Source organism: Salvia hispanica, chromosome 6 (genome assembly GCF_029641045.1).
Source record: "Salvia hispanica isolate PSC_SH4W2 chromosome 6, Shi_PSC_v1, whole genome shotgun sequence".
Taxonomy (NCBI): domain Eukaryota; kingdom Viridiplantae; phylum Streptophyta; class Magnoliopsida; order Lamiales; family Lamiaceae; genus Salvia; species Salvia hispanica.
In genome coordinates, this window is record NC_142697.1 from 38,784,313 (window position 1) to 38,802,838 (window position 18,526).

Below are 18,526 nucleotides of genomic sequence, written 5' to 3' on the forward strand. Positions count from 1 at the left end.
TTAATTAAATTGAAAAGGATAAAAAAAACTATCAAATTAGAGTTTTGGATGAAAATGTCAATATAGTGTTTCGAAAATATCAACACGACAATGTGAACACAATGCTTTGATTATGTTAACACATAGCTTATATTGATATTCTACATGTATTATATTGACATATTTTATCATATTGACATTTGTTGCGGTACGAAAAAATTGAAAATTATTGAATTTTTTTTTAAAATTTTGACATCGGAACATATGCAAGTGAGATCTCATTAGAATCCTTATGAAATTATCTTTAATTTGATATATGTTGTGCGAAAAAATAATTTAAATTGAGAAAGTTATATGCGTTTTAAAATTATGAGATATTTTTTTAAAGGGTTTTTGGCTTTTTAAACCAAAACCTTTCTCCGAATTTCGGTTTTTCCCATGAACTATGAGATTTGTTTTTAAAACCACGAACTTTCATTTCATTAGGATTTTTCCAACCGACCTGAATAGCATAATTCAAAATGTTAAAGTTGTGTTTTGTTTATTCAAAAGTTGTCATTTGTTATGTAATAATTGTGACTATATGTATTATTGTGCCAAATAGGATCCAAGTAATCAATTTAGTGACAAATAGGATTAAAATTGACATGTAGACAACCCGGGTTTCGTCGTTGACCCGCCGGGGGAAAATACTAACGAAATGAAAGTTCGTGGTTTTAAAAACAAATCTCATAGTTCATGGGAAAAACCGAAATTCGGAGAAAGGTTTTGGTTTAAAAAGCCAAAACCCCTTTTTAAAATTAGTTACAACTAATTTGTGGTAAATTGACTTTAATAAGTTATTGACTTTTTTTTATGGTATTTACATCCCGGGCTAATCATCTAGGAGAAAAAATTCAGTGATCTCGGAATACCACGATGTAAAGCAAATGTGGTATACCCTACCAATAGTATTTTGACAAATAGATATGCATATTGGTCTCACCTCCAACTAGAATGACACATAGACACACACAATTATGGAAATTTCTCACGTTCATACATAGATAATATAGCTCCATATACACATATATGCACATTAATTACCATCCAATTACCATCCAATCTAGGCTCTTAATTTGAATATAGAATGACTATTATTTAATTATAGTGGCATGTTTGATAAGTTAGTAATACCAAGATAGAGAATTATATATGGACATTTCTAATTGTTTGATATCATAGTTAAGCTTAACTCAAAGCCCAATATAAGACCAAGGCCCTATCTAATCTTACTAAAATTATAACATTAGCCTTGTTTATATATCTCACCAATTTGTCAAGTTAAGTCATGTTATTTAATATACAATATAAATTTAGATAATTTCTTTTCTATCAAACAACGGAAAAAAATCATATCTTTGCATATCTTGACATGAAGCCCGTATTTCTTATCTTGTTTTACATATCTTCTCATATCCCATCTTTTGAGTTAGCAATGTAACACTCCCCTTCTTTGTAATATAAAAAATAATGTCATTTATTTATTTACGTGGGGAAGTTAATTTCATTGATGATTCGCCTTTTATTTATTCTTTTTACGGTTAAAGTTCAAAATCACTCTTAAAAGTGTTTTGCAATTAGACCATATTAGCTAGTTAATTATCATTCTAATTAAATATTTTTAACATAATTAATTATCCTTTAAATAATTAAGTATATTTTAATCCAATTAGTTAAAATGATAGTTAACTCACTAATCTAATTGTTAATTTATGACGAAATTATTAATTACTACTACTATATACATCAAAACATGATCAAATTATTAATTACTACTACTATATACATCAAAACATGATCGAACGGCCAGAGAGGTTAACTTCTAATTTCGTAGCAATTTCTTTAGAATGCGGAGGGGCCACACCACACAAGCGAACAACTTCCAGTTGAGTGGGTGTGTCACTAAATACATAACATTATTTCTAGGCAATTGTATGCTTGAATGATATGTCACGAGAACATTTTTTTTAGCATTATTTTAATTTATCACAATCTACTAGAAGAAGAAAAACCATAGGAGGAGAGTGTTTAGGTAATAGTACTACTGCAATGGTCTTCTTTTAGTTGGTGCAACTTTCCTAGTAATGCATGGGAACTTAGTTTCCAAAGTGGTGGGTCTTCATATTCATTTTATTTTCCTTGTCAAATGGAGGACTTATATAGTCAATAACATGATGAGTTTTTAAGCTGTGTTTACATATGAACTTGAACAAAATTTGTATCAAATGGTGGTGTATTTTGTTAGGTCATCTTGAACTATTTACACCAACTCAAATTCATTTTTAAGTATGAATTATATTAAAAGGTCATTTTATTCCAACTATTTACACCACACTCAAACTTTATATTATTTTTAATATATGTCTCACAAAATTTTTATTTGATATTGTTCCATAAAGAAAATGATGAATTTAAGTTTTTCAACAAGTTTGCTATATGATTGAAAAAATTTTCTACGCAAAAATTGAGATTTTGTGCAAAATTGGAGATAGTCTTGTAACTTACAACATGAGGTCTTGTCGGTAAGATTCCTAAGTGTCTTAAAAATTAAATGAAACTTCTAAAAAAAATCTTATACTCCGTATTTAATGGAATTTAGGGAAAGCCATAAAATATTAATAGTAGTAAATAAAATTGTAAACCTAGAAAGAGCAAAATTTTCTTGTGAATAATTTGTACATAGTTGGAAAACCTATAAACCATCTTACACTTTCTCTAATGGTATTTTAAAATTTAAAATAGAATAAGCAATTAGCTTCGATAATACTCCAAAATCAATTTCATCGTGGATTTTGAGTCAAATATACATATTTTTGGGTTTGTACTAAAACAAATTCAAATCACATTTTTAAATTTTATGAGTAAAATATAGAGAAAATTTGAGTTTAATGTAAATGGTTAAAGTAAAATCACCATTTTTGGACTTACACTAAAACAAATTTATATTACATTTTCAAATTTTTATGAGTAAAATATAAAAAAAATCTTTTAAATTTAAGTTTAATATAAATAGTTAAAGTAAAATCCCTATTTGATAGCATGACATTTACACTTGAATTGTCATCGCATACACAAGCATACGCTTCACAGCATAGTCTTCTCAAAGACCTCTTTGATGGACTTCATCTACTCCTAATTATGACTGAAGTGTAAAATTGACTTAATGTCAATACAAAATTTTCAGTAAAATTAATCTTCTGTTGAGACTATAATTTGGATTTTAGTTGTAAAATTGATTTAAACAAAATTAGTACTACTACTTATATGCACTATAAAATTATACCATTACGTATGTTTAGATTTGTAAAGAATAAATCTCAACAATAACTACTTATTAATTTTAAATAATTAGAACATAGAGTAGTTTGTAATTGGCATTGTAATTTATGTAACAATCACTAAATTTCTACTATGCACACGGATTGATTATAGTTCACTCTTTTCATATAATTAATTGTAATTAGTGTAACAGTCAGCAATATTATGTACTACAGATTAACTCTACATGTTTGCAGATATAATACATGCTTGAAGGACATACTTGGACTAGCTCAAAAATATCATTTTTGAGAATTGTTATCCAATTTACCTATAAATTAAATACTATAGGACATGACAGATGTAAACACCGTGATATTCACATGTACTACCTTCAACTTATTTAGTTTGATATCCTAAATTAAATACGGCTGGTACGAAAGCATATATTCAGTTACTTACTGTAAAAAAAAAATTTTGTTTGTCATAGCAAAGATGCCTCAGAATGCCTCCTAATAAAGCGCTTCATGTTATATCTCATTTGTTTGGCATTTGAACCATCTGATTAAATTTATTTTCTTACTTTTCCTCGAGAGATCTCTCTTGCCCTTCCCTCCCATCATCTTCTCTCTTTTTCCAGTCCCCCTGCAGATGGGAGATTCTTCAAAGTCACAAACATCAAACTGGTATAACATTCTCGGAATCCCGAAATCGGCATCCCTCTCAGAGATTTGTAAAGCATACAAATCTCTGGTGAAGAAATGGCATCCTGACAGAAATCCCTCCAACAAGATAGAAGCTGAAGCCAAATTTCGTTCCATCAATGAAGCCTACAGGGTAAGACGCACTAAGCATCTATCTCATCATATATAATTTGTTATTATCATATCATCCTTGACACAACTTCTCTTTCAGGCCCTTAGCCTCAAGAAAAGAGAGGAAGACATCCTCAAGAATAGAGGAGGAGAAGGCAATGCATATGGCGAACGTAAGCCCAAACACAAGAAGAAAAAGTCACACGATTGTGACAAAGCCAACGGACTCCAAATTTCCAATCCAACCCTTCTTTCACGTACAACAAGCCGCACAAGCCCTCTAACCAGCCCCACATTATCCAGCAGGAGAAATAATATACCTCCTGCTCCTCCCTTTGGATTACATCCTTTGTCCGTAGGAGACACGCCCACGACACCCTCCACGCCCGAAGACCTTGTCCCTTTATCTAAAGTAGCTAGCCGGAGATGCAGCACTCCCATATTCTTTTCACAATCTGCAGCTCGTATAAAACCTCCTCCTGTTCAGAAAAAGATCGCATGCACCCTTGAGGAACTGTGCCTTGGATGTGTCAAAAATATCAAGATCACAAGAGATGCCATATATTCAGGGTATCATGCAATTAATTTCTACTCTTCACTCATCTTCAAAAAAGTAACATGAAACTTGAACAGGTTGATAGTTGAAGAGGAAGAGATACTTACAATCCACGTGCAGCCGGGATGGAAGAAGGGCACGAAGATCACGTTTGAAGGGAAGGGTGATGAAAAGCCAGGGACTCTCCCTGCTGACATAGTATTCTCCGTTGTTGAGAAAAAGCATTCGTTATTCAGACGAGATGGTGATGATTTGGAGCTTGTGTTGGAGGTCCCTCTTGTTCAAGCTCTAACGGGATGCACCACTCCAATCCCTCTGCTTGGAGGAGGCCAGATGACGGTGTCCATAGATGATATCATATATCCAGGATATGAGAAGAAAGTACCTGGACAAGGCATGCCTATTTCAAAAAAAGGTAATAGAGGAAACCTCAGACTCAAGTTCCTGGTTGAGTTTCCAGCTGAACTCAGCAACGATCAACGGGTGCAGATAGTTAACATTTTAGAAGGATGTTCTTCATCATTCGACTAATTTAGTGAACACCTGCGTTGTTTTCAATCAAGAGATGGATCTCAGTAGACATGTCCGATCATTACATTGATTGGGGTTGAGTCGTGTGAACGGCCTCTTTTTGTTTCAAGTGATAGGCATATTGTATCATGATGTACATACTCTGTACCTTCATCCAAGAAAGATTTTCTTTTGTTGTTGAAAATATGAGTTTCCCAAAGATGAAAATGGCTTGATATATAAGTCAAACAAGATGTTTCTTCACTTCTAACTTGAAGGGGCTATCAACACATAGGAGAATCCACAACTAGTGCGAGGTCTAGGATAGACATTTTGTTAGTTCATTCATTTGGATAAATATAACCACACCTTGAACAGAATTCAAATTCAAGATGTGGCAAAAGATTATGAAATAAAATGGGACTTTGGGATATCCTTAGTTTATTATACAAGCATCTAGTAAACTAAACTTAGTCTTTGGATGGTGGAGGTTGATCCTTTAGGAAGGGAACCTCAACTAGAGTCCCAACAACAGTGTCTCCAACTGTTACAGAGTCCCCCTCTGAAGCTGCCCTCCTCTTAATATATCCAAGTCCAAAAGGCCCAGACGCTTTCGTACCATCCGTATAGCTTGTCAGTTTTCCCACCTGTAACATGACAGGTTTTCATCAAACCTTCATTAAGGTTGATAAGTTGCAAACAACAACACTGATCTGATGTGTTCATGCATGCTTCAATTGCTTTTGTGTGTGTGTGTGTGTGTGTGTGTGTGTTTGGGGGGGGGGGGGGTGCTGCCTTCAAATAACTCTCAATTGTTCAAAATTTTCACAATGTTGTCAAATCGCTTCTAATTTAATGCTGAGGGTGGAAACCTAAAATGTGTATATGGCTTAAACTATTGATATACTAAACGATGTGGCTGGATTAACACCAGTTCAGATTGTCACGGTGATATTACTTCGTCCAAAACTGATAATGGTGTGAAAATCATGATACATGAAAGTTCATATATTTAGAGGCATAATTATTAATTCATATGCAAAATCATAATAAGAATTGGGTGAAAGTTCGCGTATTTAGGCACACTTGCCTCCTTTTTTAACCTTAACTCAGAAGAAGCTATTAAGGTAGTCAGAAAGACATTGGTGATATTGAGTGAATATTGTGCATTACCTTCTTCCCGTCTACAGTAATGATGCTGCCTGGTGCCACTTGAGATGATAAACGAATTCCCCAAAATCTCTGTTTGATTCCATCATAAGTAACAAGTCTTGAGATGGTTTCTTGTCCTTTATAACATCCTGCAAAAGAATTTAGCTTCATATAACAATGCCGTATTTCATACATAGAAATGATTTTGTGTGAAACCTTTGTTGAAAGAAACAGCCCTCCAAAGACCAGCCTCTAAAACATTAAATTCGTCAGTGAGTTCTTTCCCAGGAGCTGGTCTTCCTGCAGATTTCTAACAATGTCAATGACTTGATAAGGGTGAAAGGTCAATGTACCACAAAAGGAATATTTTGTCGTAAAAGCATTAGAATGTTACAAGCAATTGAGAAAAGACAAGGACCTTGAAGAATCCTCAATGTCTCCCAAGCATCAGGACTCATAGGAACTGCCCCATGGCCTATAAGAGCTTTCCGGATGGATCCTGCAGCAGCAGGAGACATCATAAATGTGAAGCCTTCCACTGAAACAGTACTACCTACTGCCACAGTAACCGGCATCCCATCAACCTACATAACAAAACAAAGTTCACAAACATATTTATGAAATGAAAAACAACATACGAAGCACGAGATTATCATATAGTTACAGATTACAAATGTAGCAGTTATCATCTAAGAAACCAACTTGTTTTACTGTATTTCCTGCCACTATTGATGGTCACATAGATCATAATTTGCAGAAACGTGTTAGTAGCCAAAAAGTCATATAAGAAACTCAATGGACCATATAGATAGGTATTACAGATACCCTTGAAAAAGTTTCATGATCTGTTTAACCATAAAGTACAATAATATAGGAGTGTCGTTTTAGTCAACAATAACTAAAAACTAATCCAGGAGAATACACCGATTTCATGGTAGTTACAAAGGTTCAGAAGCCTACAACAAATCATGGCACATAACTGTGTAAAGAAACTATTATTAACATGATCGCCATAAGCGTTACACCCCCATTAGCTTCAATATGGCAGATATGAAATAAACTCGGCAGTACCTCAAAAATCAGAAGAAAACTTACACTGTAATGCTCATGAGAGCCATATGCTTTTCCAGTTAGATTTCCTAGATTCAATTCGTCCATTATCTGTCCCCGCAACCCAAATTGGACAGAACAGAAATGTGAAGAATGGAACATAATCAGGAAGTGAAAATTCTCAAACCATCCTAAATATACCACCAAAACATACTTTGCTGCTTTTAGGTCCCAATAATGCACACATGCTGGTCTTTTCAGTAATATCTTGAATTTCCACCTTGTCAGAGAAAAATATGTACCTGTGTCAGAAAGATGTGAGATTTATTAGGAAATGATTTCATTGGTGTTCTCATGATGTCATCAAAACAATTATAGGTTGATGGATATAACCATATAATGTTATAACTTATAACAGTTTTTATTTGTTGTAAATTATCATTGTTCACAAATGATTTTATTTGTATTCTCATAATGATATTAAAAGGATGTAATGTTGCGAGTCGTAGTATATAATTTGCTGAAATACATAATTAATCCATTCTTTAAAAAAAATTGTTATTTGAATGAGGTTTCGAAACACAATTTATCATACAACATACTTTTATGGACTATTTTCAATTAAGGGCATTCTACATAGCTATAGTGCCATTCGATAAAATTCAATTAAAATCAGATGAACACAGTTTTCTAAACCAAAGAAATGGCTTTGAATAAGATGTATCGCTGTTTCCAGAAACTGGTAGTAGTATAACGATTGGATCTAAGTTTCTAACATAGAGCTTTTAAGAAGACACTTTGCAAATATGAATAATGAATCAAGATATGCTACAATAATCTTGATAGTCAATATTAAATTAAGTTTTCCCAAAGGAAAGAAATTTTGTGGTTTTTTCTGTACACAATCAGCTAGGAAGGATGAACGAAAGCTAGTTTTGGTGTAAAGTAAAGCCAAAATAGGCTAGAAACAGAATAAAATAAATCATAAACAAATAGGAAGTTGCAGTGATTGCAAACCATAGGGAAACATTATAAAGCATACTTCTTCAGCATTTCAGTTATGCTTCCACAAGTCATTGGAGAGACAACCAGAATAACTGCATTGTTCTGTAGATGAAACATGCAGATAAACACCAATCATACAAACTTGGAAGAGTTTGAATGATAAAAATTGGGAGTATTTGCAAATACGAATTTAAATTACCATGACCCATGCATGTGAAATATCAATAGTCCGAGCTGTTGGTGTCACAAACACGGTGTCACATCCCTACAAAATTCACTCAACATTCAACACCGAAAGAGTAGCTAATATTAAGAAGTAGAGAAAAGAATGTGGGATATGCAGATGAACTACCTGGCCTTCACCAAGACATTCAAAGTTTGCAGTGGTTTGATTGTGAAGAAACTGAATACGATCTTCCCCACTGACTTTACCAGAAGTTAACAGTCAAGGATGAAAAGAATAACAATTATATGCATACTAGTTATTGTTGAGCAGTCACTCTAAGTCTAAAGTATGATCCTATTAAATGTATTCTACATCTGATTACATACTAAGTTTCTGATTATCACCATAGAAAAGAACAGCATCACAAAGATTGGTGATCAAAAGGAAAAAAAGTTGAAAAGTATGTTACCTCTTATTCGGCCATAGTCGGAAAGATCCACAACCTAGCCATCCATTATATGTTAATCAAGAAAATAAGATTATTAGAGAAAATGCATTTGGCATAATATTCAGCAGGTTCGGCTACACATAAAGAAAGATTACAAGCTAAAGTCAAATAAGTTCAATTCTCAATATGGAAGCTTGAGGAGATGGCAAAAAAAATTGTCATTTAGCAGGCATCTGGGATATCAAACTGAACAAGTTTAAAGGAATGTGATAGGTGAAAGAATGTTGTAAATGAGACTAGTTCTCCTGGAGGCAGTACATGTGAACATAAAAAATGTGCATATATAATGGCCATACTTTTATTTTTGATCTTAAACGTGGAAATTGTGAAGTGCGTGTGAGCCCACATACATAGTACAAGGAAAAATGAGTAGGCACCTGCCCTTTAGTGAGCAAAAATAAGGTCAAAATATTATAGGTGCAACAAGACTCCTAACGTAAAATATGAAGAAAACTATGCTTAATCCATTATTGGAAATTTGGAACCAAAACAAGCTTAAGAGAGAAATACATCAACGAGTAGCACACACAAAGTTAGAGGTGTTTAAATGCATAACTAGAAGAAAATTGCTGAAAAGCTATAAAACAAACTATGGAACTCTTTGACATGCTATAACTCAAAATTCTTAAACTATGCCTCATCAGATGATTATTCATCATCATGAAGCTCAACACCTTGAGCCTCCTCTTGATGAAATTCGCAAATTTCCAAGATTGTCACTTTAAGCTGCTCTTTAGCCTTTTATTAATACCACTCTCTTCATGTCTAAGCAGCCATATAATAGTTTTATTTATTAGACGAATTTAAAATGCAAGCAAAAGGACATGTATTTGTGGCTTATGCATAGTGGAATCCATATACCATTCTATATCAAATTAATCATCATTCTTTTACTTGCTCACATAAGTCAAATAAAATATTTCTTCCTGCCAAATTTGGGAGAATATGAACCAGAACAATTCATCTACTAATGATATTTTGAATAGATAGTGCTTACGCTATTATTTTAACATGAACAATGATATAAAAATATTGAATTTATCTACATACCACTGCACCATTAGCAAATGCATCCAATGCCTCATCTGCACTGGCGTATGCATCCGTGGTTCCATCTTCTTCAGGAAAAGCCGCTGTCTCCTGACAAATGAGTAACAATCAAAGAGTTCCTTGAGCAAGGAGATAGAAATAGCATTAAGCAACATAATCTCATGGAAACTTTAGCTCTAGTAATAATCTTCTATTAGAAAGCAATATCACTATTCTTCCATTTTCCAAATTAAGAATCACGTTTGAGAAAACACAAAGCCAGTTGCTAAGTGATGGAAGCATTGAGATGGATATCATTTCCATGAACCCGAAACTCATTCAATAAATCACCTATTAATAGCCAGACGTTCCAATTTACTAAAAATAATCCATCAGCACAATCTCATAATTAGGGTAAAGCACGCTTCAACAAAGAATAACCTAACAAACTCACAGCTATTTGATTGAACAGTGTCGGGAATGATGTGTACTCAGCAAAGACTAAATGTGTGAGAGTGCGTGTGAAATGGAGTAGATTGAAGTGAGAGCGGCTAACCAGCGGGTCGAGGTCGATGGGAGGAGGGGAGAGGTCGAAAGGAAGCGCCGCCGGTGACAGCAAGGGCCCCGTCTTGGTCTTCTTCTGACGACAGCAAAACGCGTGGGCTTGGAGCTTGTGAGACGGCAGCGCGCCGTGGAAGGAACGGCGTGCCGAGAAGAAGCATGAAATTGAGGTGGGATGGGATAGCATATCCGTCTATTCCGGCCAACGGATTTTGGTATCTCCGATCAGAATTTGGGCTGCGGATTATTTTAACTACTATCAACCCCTGTGCGTTGCACCTATTGAATTTTGTCATACAAAATTGAAAATATAAATTAAATAAACTATGATAAAATAAATAGAATTATATAGAGGTTTTAAATCACTAATCCAGTTCAAACCAATGGCATCAATTAAGAAGCAATCTTTGATTATATTATTAATAATTTTTGGCGATGTTGAAAAATCAAAATAACTTTTCATGATTGTCTTGAAATATTGAAATTTTAATTTAATAATATTGAAATTAATTATATATATTATTCATCTATCCATTTAATTACTAATCATACAACATTCAATAATTTCATTAATAGAAAATTGATTAACAACATAAATTAGTCAATTCCATTAATAAAAAAATAATCAGAATGCAACTAAGAAATGAAAAAATTCAATGAAAAATAGAATTCAAAATGATTTATGCTCATGCAGCTCTGCCCCATCGCCCATTGGCCACCATCTATCTCCAATAGCCTTCATCTTCTCCACTCATCGTCTCCAACACTTTCATCATCCTGCATCGACGCCATCTTCTTAGTCACGCCAATTTGTTCTTACATGTAGATAAGAACTTCAAACAAAAGTCAACTACAGACTCTATATTGCAAATTCGAGAAATATTTTCATTCATGAATAATGCGAACAGCATTTGTACTATAAAATTCATAAAGTACTTACCAATTTCAAAACCAAATTTGGCAAAGTGAATGCTTCCATTATTTCAACCCTTGATTGATAAAGTTATGGTAGATTGTAGATCACTAAGAGAGATTAATTCCATGTCTATGGTTTCAACACATAACAACAAATATTAGTAATATAATAATCACACTTAAAGAATGTGTAAAATGAAGAAATATAAAAAGATACTATTGATAAAGAGCAAGAACCATACCGGAAACAAATTCGTTTTGCAGAAAATTTAGTGATGGAATAGATTCTTCATAAAGGTAATGAGAAAGTGAGTACTAAGCTAGTGAATGACACACATATATATATATAGAGACAAAAATTATAGAGAAGTTATAGTGTGTTAAAATTTATATTAAATTATGACTAACACAATTCCAAATAGTGTGTAATAATGTGGCGGTTACTATGTATAATTAAATACTGAGATTAAATCATACTAATTATTAAAAATTTGTAACTGCCCAAAATTTATAAACCTTTATGAAGAAAACTTCCACAATATTTTTAGCACTCTAATTAGTGCCACAGTCTATCGTATGAATGAAATATAATTAAATGAATTAATTCAAATAATAATTTGTATAATTGGTGATTAAATTGTAACAGTCATATTCATAAATTGAATTAATTTTTTGATAGAACAACCAAAATATCTACATTTTACAAAACAATCCAAAGCTTATAAATATTTGCAATTAAGATTAAAGCTCGGCTTTTATATATGTATAGAAGCACTCTAATTAGTGTCATAATATATCGTATGAATGAAATATAATTAAATGAATTAATTCAAATAATAATTTGTATAATTGGTGATTAAATTGTAACAGTCATATTCATAAATTGAATTAATTTTTTGATAGACCAACCAAAATATCTACATTTTACAAAACAATCCAAAGCTTATAAATATTTGCAATTAAGATCAAAACTCGGCTTTTATATATGTATAGATAGACGTCACCAAACCGAACCGGCCCGGAACCGTCACCGGCGGTTCGGAACCGTGAACCGGAACCGCGGTGGCGGTTCGGAACCGGATAGGAGTCGGCGGTTTAGGCGGGCCGGTTCAGGTTCACGAAAAATCAAGAACCGTAACCGCCGGTTCGCCGGAAACCGGCGGTTCCGGTAGCTTTTCAGGGTTTAGGGTATAGGCATGCGGGCGTAGGCATGCCGACTAAGAGTATATATATATACTATCTATTTACATTTATAATTTATTGTTTTTTACTTCAACTTTTTTTATTTAAGTCTTTTGATTCTTTTGTAATTTCAATTTTCAACATTTGTATTTGTAATATCGACATTCACATATCGTTCAAATTTGTATGATTGTATTGTTTCAATAAAATTCCAATTGTTCCAACTCCAATGTCGACTTCTACTCCATTTGTCAATTGACATTCTCGTTTTATTTATTTATTCGATAGTACAAGACTACAACTACACCTACAACTCTACAACTAGTACTATACCGGAATAAAATTAAAAAATAAAAAATAAAAAAATTCGGCATTGAACCGGCGGTCTGAACCGGCACCGCCCCGGAACCGTCTGGAAACCGCCGGTTTTGAACCGGCTTGGAACCGTGACTGAACCGGAACTGGAACCGCCTGACCCTAGGCGGGCCGGTTCAGGTTCCATATTTTTTTGAACCGGAACCGGCGGTTTCGAACCGGGGACCGGCGGTTCATGAACCGTGGTGACGTCTATGTATAGATATGCAGAACGCCCGGTTATGTTAACATATCCGTCTTATTAGTACACGTCATTAGTGTTTTTTTCTATTGTTCCAAACCGGATAGATAGACATATTTTGGTCTATACATTCAGAGTTCATTTTAGTTCATAGATAGACATAACTAGTGGTTTATTTCGATTTTATTGCGATTTGCTTTCGCAGTTGGAACAGATCTGAAACTGCTTAGTCATGTAAATTGAGCTGGAATTGCCGTTGGAAAACGGATGCAGGTCGGTGGTATGTAAGTGTAATCATGGGCTTGAAGCCGACCTTGTGGGTGTTGCATACTAATACAAATCTCGCGCGACGATACTTAGGAGTGTCTGGTAACTTGTAAATAGCGTGAAACACCAATTCCTTCACGCCATTTCCGTCGCTTGGTAGCCCGAACACCATTCCACCGACCCGAGATTCATCCACAGGGTTTCAGCCCTACATCTACTACTATCGGCCTCTTCATCTCAAGAGTATCAAGGTGGTGAGCTGGTATAAGATTTGAGCTTTACACGATTAGGCTGAAAAACAGGACATTTGTACCATTTTGCCCTCCAAAAGACAAAACACACAACATAATAACTACCCGTCATTACAGACTCCTACACTATATTTGCCATATAAAGTCAGTTCGACACCTGATTGGCTCCCGTTGTACGTGATCTTCGCCTTTCCCTTCGAAGCCATGTCTGCAACATTACGCATACAACATAATCACTACGACTAACAAAACTAGATATTGAACGCAATCGTATATATTTCTATACGGAATAACACATGAGTAGAAACAATCGCGTAGATACAAGTAATCTATTTTCAGCGCATAGTATATGCATCCATAGCAACAGAAACACACAACAACAGAACAAAGAGCTACCACTAACCTTGATGCAGCTGTTTCGGATGCTCGGCTGGGCGTTGTATGATCGGTGGAGCTGTCTGTTTGTTATAGGCGTCGATGATACAATGCTGGAAAGTACAATCCTTGTTAAGTAACCTATTTAAGCAACCTAATGGACTTTCAGAATGATTGGGTAGGAACCAAACTAGGTTTACCGCCATATTTATCTAAAAAATTGGGATGAGCGATGCTAATTATCAATCAGCAATGAGAGGGTAATTTAGTGAGAGCTAATTTTGTTTCCTTTATTCTCCTCTTCAACCAAACTCCCTCCATGGGCTGAACCAACACCCTACCCTACTATTCTATCCACCAAATCATGAAAGCTCATTAATCATAAAGCCATGTTAAAAATTATAAGAGCTACCAGACGCCCCCTTATGATTTAAACATTAGCATGTATTCTCACTACATATTAGTAAAATGTAGTACAAGGGTTACAGTTGTACCCCAAAATTTGTCGTCATAATGTATTTAGATAGACATGATACTAATTTCTCACTGGGGTACCATATATACATATAAGATCCATCTATATACATATCATCCACATCCAGAAGATTGTATAATTTGGAAGAAGCTTGTACAGTGGGAAGGGGTTTTGATTGATAAAAAGGAAGAATCTACTTCATCTGATATGCTCTTAGGCACGACCATACATAGCATAGAAATCACAATTAAAAATGGTGGACAATTGCAAAAGACAAAAATTCCATTGGAAAGATTCAAAATTTACCAATTTTTTTTTGAAGTGGAGCATGTAGCGTTGAAGCTCGCTTCTTCTCCAGAACATTCTTGGTCATCAATATGACTTGTCCTTAATATAACCGATCTAATTATACGAACAATCGAGATTTTTCTTCATGATATTAACATTGAAATTTGGAATTAATATTTCAATTTTTTTTTAATATCAATCCTAATATACCATAAACAATAACAATATGTAGTTGGTAGTGCAGCTAACGTCTGATGCTAAAGATCTCGATTTTGAGTTCACTTTAACTCGACCTTTAAAATTTCTACATTCATTTATCAATAAAAAATGTGATGTAAATGAAAAATAGCAAATTGTAAAAAAAAGTAAATATTGAAGTTTAGCCGAATTCTGATAATCACATAATCCAAAATTTGCTGATAATCAAAGTGTTTAACATAATTTTATATTCTATATTTTGCCATATTAAAATTAATGACTTTAGTAAGTGATATACCAATTTGCATAAAGATATGAATTTTAGTTTCTAAATCCTACCCAATTTTCTAATAAATCTAAGTTAGAAAATTGAAAAAAATATCAAAGCTATTGTAAATAATTTTATTTGAAAGTTATGGGATTAATCAAAATTTTAGCCTATATGATTTTATTTATGGCAATTAGCCCATAAAATAACCCTGAAGGGTATATAAGTCATTACGAGTCCCCCGTTCTAACGAAAAACCCTAAATTTTCCACCCTTAAAATTCCCTGCCGCAAAGCTTTCGTCCATTCCTCTCTACTCCTGCACAGATTCAACATAAGACTAGAGATCATCAGCAAAATGGGTGTTTTCACGTTTGTTTGTAGAGAATCCGGTTCCGATTGGTCGGCGAAGCAACTCAATGGAGATCTTGAGGCTACCGGTGACTGTGCCTTTACTCTCCAGCGTAACCTCGTTCAGGCCGCTCTCTCCGCCGCATCCGGCGCCGTCCAATCCTCCTTCTCCTACGTCACTCCTAAATCTGCCGTCTTTCAGGTTTTCCGCGTTGCCTTGTCTCAGATTTCCCCCTCTTTATATGTTAATTACTGCCCTTGTTTGAGAGAAACGTAGATATAAGACCTTTTTTTGCTCTACTTTGGTTGTTTTAGTTTTAGATTTTCCTGAAATCTGTGGTTTGATTTTTATACCATCAGATTCAGGTCAATGAGTTGAGTATTTTATCTCCAATTAATGCCGCACGAAACCATTTATTAAACTATCAAAATGCTGTTTTTTTGCTTAAGTTGCGCTCACGATCTTGTCGCTTATTTCCTGTCTTTGATGAAGAAATTGACAATATATGTTTCATTTTGGTATTTTGAATTCGAATATATACTATGATGTGTTCGCTTGATAAAATAATACCAAGATACAATCTAGGATTATTTTGCCAAGATACAATCTAGGATTGAGAGGTGAGATTATTTTAGTCATAGGGGTTAGCTATGGCTAATTATTCCATGATTATTCATCAAGGATTGAATTGTGGGATTGAATCTCATGAACCAAACACACTACATATTTAATCCGGGACACACTACATGTTTAATCCAAGATACAATCTTGCAAACTGAACACCCCCTATGTATATGGTTTTCTTTTTCTTTTTTTTTGGTGATTGCCGTAGAGATTTACAATCATAACTGCTTTAATTATTATTGATTTGTGATGAATGAATAATGCAGGTGATTGTTGGAGGTGGTGGTGGTGGTGCCTTTGTGGGAGGTGGTGGCGCTGCAGCTGCGGCCTCTGGTGGTGGTGCTGCGGCTGCTGAGGAACCTGCAGCTGCGAAGGAGGAAGAGAAGGAGGAGAGTGACGACGACATTGGAATGTCTCTCTTTGATGATTAGTTGAAATATCTATCTTAGTGTTTTGGTGAATTCCAGTTTTGCTCTTTAGAATTTTGAGTTTTCTGATATCCACATTTCGACTTTACAGATGTTTATCATGTTAATGTTTGCATCGTTCATTTTTCATCTTTGATAAATGAACTGGGCTGAGTTTGCTAAGTTGAGATTATGTTTTGCAATTCTCATGTTTTTCACAATTTCATTACCCAATTTGCTGTTATTATACATACAGATGGAACTTGCATTATGATATAAAGCGTTTTTTTCTTATTTATATTTTGAATTTGACATAATTGGAAGTCTTATACAGCATATCTCACTAATCAAAACGGCCCGTAATAGTTTGTGATTGGGCTAAAGCATGTTAGGGCCATCTGATTTTTTAAGTTTGCCTAAACCCAGTCATTCAAACTACGAGCATCTCCAACGGTGCCCTTCCCGTCGGACGTCGGTGAGGCTTCTGGGAAGGGCGTTGGGGACGTCCGCCATTGGGGCTGCGTGGGAAGGACGTGGACGTCTAAGGACATGGGAGGGGTGCGGTCTCCGGCGGAAGGGTGTGCGAAAGGGCATCGGGATGTCCGCATTGTGGCGCGTCGAAGACTTTCCAATTTTTTCAATTTTTTTAAAACTCAATATAGACGGCTCGTTGAAATTTTAATTCCGTAACGTAAATTGCATATTTGTGAATTTTTTTTATTGCTGGAAGTCCGCGCGTGAAGGGCAATGGAAAGTCCGGATTGTGCAGTGGTCAGTGGGAAGTTCTTATGACGTGGCAGGAGGGTAAGAAGTCCTTATAATGTGGCAGGAGGTGTTTTTGGAAAGTCCGATGGAAAGGGCGATGAAAAAGGCGTAGCATTGGGGATGCTCTAACGGCTCATAATGACAAAAGGCAAAAGCATCAGGTAATCGGACCTTATGAAAATAATAACGACTGGTGTAGAGAGGCCAAAGAATCGCTAATCGAGCTTCTTTTCCGCTACTGAATATTGATAGGGATCAGCCCATTAGTGACCTGAACAATCGGCTAATTATGCCCTTGGTGTCGGCCCACAATACTATCTCACTAATTCTAGTTGGGCAATGAGCATCATATTACTATGTCTGGGAATATCACATTTTAATCCCTCCGTCCTGAAAAATATGCACTTTGGATTTGACAGGAGTTTTAATATAACATTGGTAAAGTAAGAGAGAGATAGAGAATAAAAATAATTAAAGTATTATTAGTGGAGAATTAGTCTCACCTCGTTAAAGAGGAAAGACTTTCCAAAATTGGAAAGTGCATATTCTTGTGGACGGACTAAAAAGAAAGTAGTGCATATTCTTATGGGACGAAGGGAGTATTATTTTTGGACGATTATCATTATATCATTTCATTTTTATTAGATCCATTCTTATTATATCGGTAGGTTAAATCTGGTTCGAACTAATTTTGAATTTCAACTTATTATCGATGTTGTGTAAAAACATTCTTATTTCGTACTCATGTTTTAGAGAAACTATTTTACTACACGTAGAGATTTTCTTTTGGTAAATCTATTTATGTTACACATTTATCGTGATATATGACCTAAGGGGCATGTTAGGGTGCCACCACCCCTTAAAATAACACCATACCACCATTCCTAGCCAATCATTTGTACACGTGGACAAATAATAAGCTGCTACGTGGCAAAAAAAGAAAAAAAAATCTGAAAAACTCGGCCAACAATTT

The 18,526-nt window shown here is 34.7% G+C and overlaps 3 protein-coding genes across 3 annotated transcripts; 2 read left to right on the plus strand and 1 right to left on the minus strand.

Moving 5' to 3' along the window:
• Positions 1-3,704: 3,704 nt before the first annotated feature.
• LOC125208206 (HSP40/DnaJ peptide-binding protein) lies at positions 3,705-5,279 on the plus strand. The gene is made up of 3 exons (XM_048107789.2): positions 3,705-4,116; positions 4,195-4,664; positions 4,728-5,279. The coding sequence occupies exons 1-3, from the start codon at positions 3,931-3,933 to the stop codon at positions 5,179-5,181; spliced, it is 1,110 nt and encodes a 369-aa protein (XP_047963746.1). The 5' UTR covers positions 3,705-3,930; the 3' UTR covers positions 5,182-5,279.
• A 201-nt stretch (positions 5,280-5,480) lies between these two features.
• On the minus strand, positions 5,481-10,921 carry LOC125208205 (Glycine cleavage T-protein family). The gene is made up of 12 exons (XM_048107788.2): positions 10,627-10,921; positions 10,092-10,181; positions 9,003-9,036; positions 8,720-8,793; positions 8,567-8,632; positions 8,405-8,469; positions 7,577-7,664; positions 7,408-7,473; positions 6,731-6,896; positions 6,529-6,612; positions 6,334-6,461; positions 5,481-5,807 (listed from the first exon to the last, which is right to left on the minus strand). The coding sequence occupies exons 1-12, from the start codon at positions 10,816-10,818 to the stop codon at positions 5,631-5,633; spliced, it is 1,230 nt and encodes a 409-aa protein (XP_047963745.1). The 5' UTR covers positions 10,819-10,921; the 3' UTR covers positions 5,481-5,630.
• A 4,749-nt stretch (positions 10,922-15,670) lies between these two features.
• Positions 15,671-16,991, plus strand: LOC148923768 (large ribosomal subunit protein P3-like). The gene is made up of 2 exons (XM_089060315.1): positions 15,671-15,958; positions 16,648-16,991. Exons 1-2 carry the CDS (start codon positions 15,764-15,766, stop codon positions 16,810-16,812), a joined length of 360 nt encoding a protein of 119 aa, XP_088916441.1. The 5' UTR covers positions 15,671-15,763; the 3' UTR covers positions 16,813-16,991.
• Positions 16,992-18,526: the final 1,535 nt, after the last annotated feature.

Bases quoted from the DNA above. Each gene is read 5' to 3' on its own strand.
- LOC125208206 (XM_048107789.2), top strand. From the start codon at position 3,931: ATGGGAGATTCTTCAAAGTCACAAACATCAAACTGGTATAACATTCTC. The intron at 4,117-4,194 runs GTAAGACGCACT...CTTCTCTTTCAG, and splicing joins CCATCAATGAAGCCTACAGG to GCCCTTAGCCTCAAGAAAAG. The intron at 4,665-4,727 runs GTATCATGCAAT...AAACTTGAACAG, and splicing joins AGAGATGCCATATATTCAGG to GTTGATAGTTGAAGAGGAAG.
- LOC125208205 (XM_048107788.2), bottom strand. From the start codon at position 10,818: ATGCTATCCCATCCCACCTCAATTTCATGCTTCTTCTCGGCACGCCGT. The intron at 8,470-8,566 runs GTAATTTAAATT...TTTCATCTACAG, and splicing joins TTTCACATGCATGGGTCATG to AACAATGCAGTTATTCTGGT. The intron at 7,474-7,576 runs GTATGTTTTGGT...TTGCGGGGACAG, and splicing joins TGGGACCTAAAAGCAGCAAA to ATAATGGACGAATTGAATCT.
- LOC148923768 (XM_089060315.1), top strand. From the start codon at position 15,764: ATGGGTGTTTTCACGTTTGTTTGTAGAGAATCCGGTTCCGATTGGTCG. The intron at 15,959-16,647 runs GTTTTCCGCGTT...TGAATAATGCAG, and splicing joins CTAAATCTGCCGTCTTTCAG to GTGATTGTTGGAGGTGGTGG.